The sequence below is a fragment of the Centrocercus urophasianus genome, unplaced genomic scaffold (assembly GCF_019232065.1).
Source record: "Centrocercus urophasianus isolate 14NV4802_14NV808 unplaced genomic scaffold, USGS_Curo_1.0 seq_17, whole genome shotgun sequence".
Classification (NCBI taxonomy): domain Eukaryota; kingdom Metazoa; phylum Chordata; class Aves; order Galliformes; family Phasianidae; genus Centrocercus; species Centrocercus urophasianus.
In genome coordinates this window covers 4349989-4355988 of record NW_024884722.1, presented here as the reverse complement: position 1 = coordinate 4355988, position 6000 = coordinate 4349989, and the positions used below count along the sequence as shown (strand labels likewise).

General features: G+C 39.0%; 1 protein-coding gene across 6 annotated transcripts in view; it reads right to left on the bottom strand.

Annotated features, from left to right (window-relative positions):
* Window positions 1–1308: 1308 nt before the first annotated feature.
* Window positions 1309–6000, bottom strand: part of ATE1 (arginyltransferase 1) — a 69941-nt gene continuing 65249 nt past the window's right edge. For all 6 annotated transcript variants that reach the window (XM_042818018.1, XM_042818015.1, XM_042818013.1 and 3 more), the window contains one exon: window positions 1309–3439. In XM_042818018.1, the coding sequence (XP_042673952.1) occupies window positions 3261–3439 (179 nt within the window). In that variant the 3' untranslated portion in view covers window positions 1309–3260. The remainder of the gene's footprint in view (window positions 3440–6000) is intronic.

Genomic DNA, 6000 nt, shown 5'->3' with positions numbered 1-6000 from the left:
AGAGGTAAAATTTAGTTCTAAAATATGGGCAAACATTTTGAATTGATTTGCACACCTTCTAATCGCTGCTGCTCTTTGACTTCTCCAGTTTTGCTGTTCACCGGACGCTTTTCAACAACCAGGATAATTAATTCCTACAAAGTAAGATGGAAGTCACACTCAAAGCTGTTAATTATTTATGATAACTCACAGAGACTAGAAATAGCTTTATTTGCTATACTTACAAGTCAAACAGGTCTGCTGAAAAGCAATTACAAGCTCAACATGCGAATTCTTTTGCATTCACTGAAATGTGTTGATGCTGGAAATGCATAAGCTCCCCACTTATTTCCAATTAAAATAAAGCATGATATTTTTTTTTAGCATTGGTCACAGCTCTGCATATTCTTACCACCATTTTATGCTCATTTAGCAATAGATAACAAGGCAACCTTACTTTAGATATGAACTCTCACAAACGAATTACACTAAAACAAATCCTTATAAAGTATTTGGTACTAAATTAAATATCTTTAATAATTCTATGTGAAATCTCATTAAGTAAAATTAAAGTAGTGGTGAATTTTCAGCTCCACTGAAATCAATGCCAAAGCTTAGAGAGTTTTATCTTCACGACTCCATTCCACCTCTAAAATAGCCCAGGAAAATACTGTGCTAACTTTCTTCTAAAGCAACACCAACAAAGCATGTCAGATAGCAGCATGAGCTCAGATGAGCTCAATTTCTGAATTCATCTCAATTTTGACTTTTTTTGAAATTTTATCAATAAGAATCAAAAGCCCATCTTGTTGCAGTTTCAGTGGAGGTCAGAAAATGAAAGCACCATGTTAGAAACTCACAGGAAATGGTCGTTTACAGTTTGTTGTCGCACTAACGACAACTTCAAGTTGTACTCCATTCTCATTTTTGTACATACCTCACTTTTCTTTAACTGTAGTCCCTAAAAGCTCCTGATGAGAAAAGAGGATCAGAAAAAAAGTCTGTTACATCCATGGAAGGCAAATCAGCAATAAACACTGGGCACAGGGGACAGAGCTCTTCCAAGCTCTGGATGTTAACCTAAGTCTGCTCCCTTGTAATTCAGAGAATGGCTTGGGTTGGAAGGAACCTCAAGGATCATGAAGCTCCAACCCTCCACATTACATGCAGGGCCACCAACCTCCATATCTAATACCAGCCCAGGCTGCCCAGGGCCCCATCCAGCCTGGCCTTGAACACCTCCAGGGACGGGGCATCCACAGCCTCTCTGGGCAGCTGTTCCAGCACCTCCTAATCTCACAGTAAAGAACTCCCAGGTTCAGCAAATCCTTCAGTAAATGAGTTTTATTACCTTTAACATTTTGAAAATCATAGTGGATTTTCTTTGTGCCTTTTGACTGATTTTATATCAAACAAACAGGTTTCCGTTTTGTTTTTAAGCTCTACGGGCATCACCACATTTCAACACACAGCATAGGCAGAAAATGTTACGCTATTCCAACATTTCACCAAGTGGTAAGAGGTATTTTCCCCACAGTAAACAACTCCTTACAACGGCCATAAATAGCAGTTAGTAGTCTTGTAGCAGTAGGCTTAGGTGAGATGTGGGCAGACACAGATTGTTCAGCACACAGAAACCTCGCTGTTCCAGATAACGCGCGTACATCCAGCCACAAGGCTGGCAGAAACAACCAATTCTGTTGCAAAGTGGCAGTAGATTGATACAATACATAGCAATTAACACATTTCAGAGTTACTGATGAACCTGCACTCATCACCTGTAATACTGCAGTGACCAAACTGACATGGGGAAAAATAAATCCCCAACGCACTTGAATCTCTACATTCTTGTGGCTGTTTCACATAAAAATCAATGATTAATGACACTGGCCAAGGGTTCAAAATTAAATCAAGCCCACAGCTGACACAAGACATAACCTTCAGAGATTAAAGTTGAATTTGATTTCCTTCTGGGGAAAAAGAAACGTGTATACATATTTTCTTGAATAAGATTCTCCTTCTTCAAAGGTTAACAGGAAACTTCAGGTTGATTCAGGGTAAATAGTAGCTCGTGTCACCCCAGATAAGCAAATTACAAACACACTGGGATCGTTATAATGTTGTTGGTGAATATAAAACCATATTATTTCCCCTGTATGACTTGATACGGATGCAGTCCACTAATGAAAGCATTAGTACATCAGCAATAAAGTGCTTTGGTAACACATCACATCTTTCTGTTTCCAAGATAAATATTCAATTGAAGATGTTAATAACCCGTGGGCCACTGTGGCATAAGCAGAACAGTCACAAAGACCAAGGAATAGGATATGCAATTCTCCCCATACAACTCTGCTGAAAAAATTGCAACGATCATCAGCAGTGGTACCTCATGTTTTTAGCACAGTTCTGAAATGCGCACTGAAGAGCTGTAAGATGAATATCCCAAACTCTATTGCACATCAGTGCCATGCATTAAAATATCCACTCTTTCTAGATAAAGGATAAGGCTTAAAACAAATAACCAACAACATAAAACCTCACAGAACTCCGTGACACTTGGTTGCATCTCTTTGGTAAATTTATAGTGCAACTACTCTGTTTTGTCTCTGAAAGGGAAGGTTTTCCAAAGCGCTGCATCTCCTGCCACTGAGAATCAACTATGATTCCATACTCAGTAGATGCTCTGATGCTAACCTGCTATATTAAACAACTGAAGAATGTGCAGTGAAAATAATTTCTTCCTGTTTTTAAATACAGTGTTGAAATACAATTAAATCATGCCAGGTTTCCAATTGGAAAGTAACGAAATCTCAATTCTCTTGCAATAGTTTAAGAACATTTAAACGCGAGTACAAATTTAATGGCAATTTTATATAACAGATAGCCAAGCTGCTATTTGAAAACACTAGTGATTTAATTCTCATTAACAGAAATTTATTAATAGAGATAATAGAGCCAACTTTTGTCTGCAGAAAAAAAGCCTGTTTTTCATTTTGCTTAGATACTTAAGATTATTCAAAATGCAAAGAAAGGCAAGAACTATTTAATTAAAATGTATTGCAAGCACGTTTTTCTAAGCTGATATTGCTAAAGCCTTGCTGTATTGTCAAAAGGTTCACTGGAGTTGTCTTTAAACACAGTTCCATGTATTCACACAAGCCCAGTTATATACCTGTACTGTTACTTTAGTAGGGATACCAACACACAACTACATGACATCATCCAGTGGCAGTGCAATCAATGATGGTTGTGCCATCAAAATGTCACTCAATGGCTTCTCAACTTCTAAACAACAACATTCTTTCTGAACATGTCTGTCCAACCAAACTTGCATATTGCTGAATGCTGGCTTCATCGCTCGGCCCCTTCCTCCTCTTCTTGTACACACTGTAAGGCATTATGGTTCTCTTGTGAAGTACTCTAACTCTGCCCAGTTCCTTAATACCATCTTCATCAACTGCAAAGAGAATCAGAAGCAATAAAAATTAGTTACATAAATTGTCCCTATGATCTTAATTTTTGCAATTAACTTCAATATGCAGAATGGAAACTACCTGAAGTAATAAAACCAGCCCACAGACGAAGAGCAGATGAAAGTAGAGCTGATCTGCAAATCTATTTTCTTGAATTATGGTTGAAAATATAGTTTGCAAAGTAATGTGTGGGGAAAAAAAAAAAAAAATCAAGCATCAATCATTTCTAACAGAATTGTATAGTATTATTGAAAGTATCTCTACTGCTTCACTTTAGAATTCACATTCATTTAATATTCACTGGAGACCAATGCCAGAAGTGAAACTTTATCTGGGAAATAATTTCAAACAACTGACCAGAAAAGTCTTCCTGTTGTTGCCATACTGCATTTCATTACTACACACTTCTATAAAAACCACCAGCCCAAAACACTCCCTTTCTCTGACAGGGGAAATGGGTAAAAAACAGCAAAATGCTCCATACTTTTTTTGTGTCAGGTAAGCATGAGATGATAAATTATCTTTCCAGGTTCACGCCCTGAGCCAACCCCTTCTCTTCCTCACTTATACGAGGTTTTGAGCTTCCCCAGTAGAATAAGGCTGAACAGAGGCCCTTTGCTCAAGCCTGACACCAAGCTCTACAGAGGCAGGAATAGAGGCAGCAGTGTACACAGTAGCTCAGTGGGTTGAATGCAATTCCTGAAGCCTTCAGGTGTATGCACCATTCTTGAGCCTCTTTAACTCAATCCACAGAACCCTTAAGACTTCATACAACCAGAAGTCTAAGAGCAATGACGAACCAGTTAAAACTTTCTCATTCTTATGATTTCAGATGACACTCATGAATCCAACTGATTCTACTGTTGCTAAATAGTAACTTTATACGGCTGCTATGTGTCAGAAAAACTGGATCCACAGTGCTAGAAAACTCCAAAGTAAATGAGAGAATGTGTCTCACATACATGCTTGAAGCAACTACAGGATAAATTCCTACAGAATCATAGAATGGTTTGGGTTGGAAGGGACCTGTAAGATCATCCAAGTCCAACCCTCTGCTATATGCAGGGTCACCTCCCACTGGGTGGCGAGCCCAGGTTGCTACAGCCCCATCCAGGTATTGAAAACTTCCAGGGATGGGGCATTCACAACCTCTCAGGACAACCTGTTCCAGCGTCTCATCACCCTCACAGTAAAGAATTTCTATAGAAATTCATAATAGTATTGCAAAATGCTGGTAAAAATCTTGAACTTTTCCGAACTTCGGATTTAAATAGCCATCAATGTCAGCGTCAAACACAGAAGCTGAAATATGACTACATAAACAGAACTACAGAAATTCAAACAACAGCAGAAATACTAGAACATCAGCACATAGAGACAACTCAAAAATTCCTTTTTTTGGGGAGGTTGGGGGATCAGGATTCTGACTGAAGAGACACAGCACAGGTAAGTATAACCAGCCAGCTATAAATACTACATCAACATCTGCCCCATGATACAACATGGTGTGTGTTCATGTTCATGTTTAAGCACACCAAGCTCCCTTGACTGGACAAGGACAGTAACCACTGCACCAAGCTCCACGCAACTCAACATCAAAGCAAACCAACTGCTGTGCAAATCAGTGGCTACTTAATGGGCAAAAACTGTCTTTATTTAGAAGGGAACAAAAAGAGACAGAACTTTTACAGCATGTTTCACAAATGGCAACAGACCTAAAGCACAGAAGGCACCAGCTCTGGGAAGCAAACTGGTCACCTACTGCTGCCTTGCCTTAGTTTACATACCTGAAGCTTACTGAAGACCGAGAAATAGAATTCACCTGCTTTTCATATGTAAGTATCCTTTGAACTCACCACAAGTAAGCTAAACAAATAGTCTGGAGGAATACAAAGAGATTTCTAAGGCAAATCTCTATTCAAATGTAACCCTTACTATGGAAAAGCTAAACGCTCCCTTCTGGCTCTTCTTTCTGCTCCAGTAAAGACAAAGGGGGTCATTAAATGCTTTTTGTAGCAAGGCACTCTTAGAACGTCCCCCTATTCATCCACAGTAACTCCCACTTTTCTGCTGATTGCTTGAATTTACTATGTGAAACTTAATGAAGTCTGTTTTACAAAGTTGGGAATGACTTCATTTCTTTTATCTGTGTTTCGATTCCTAACATTAAACGTACAATGTATTTCTTAAAGCTTAACTAGGAAAAAAGTGGTTTGAAGGAAGAAAATCTGCGCGGTATTTGCTATGATTGCATTCTCTGCTAATTATGGTTGGCAATCGCTTTAGATACAACACTAAAGTCAAAGGCACTTCGCTGTAGCCCTCTCTGCCCCTTTGAAACCCATCAGGTTTTTGATGTGCTGCCAATACCTTCCTGACATCCCAACAGGCTCCCCGTCCCACCACCTCTTCTATCACATTCTCCGTCTTTCTCAAAGTTCACCGAGGAAAAACGTGCAAGCGTAGCTCCTGGAGGTGACACAGCCATAAAGTTATTTTAACTTCTCAAATTGGAAAGTTTATATTTACTGCACTTCTAGGCTGA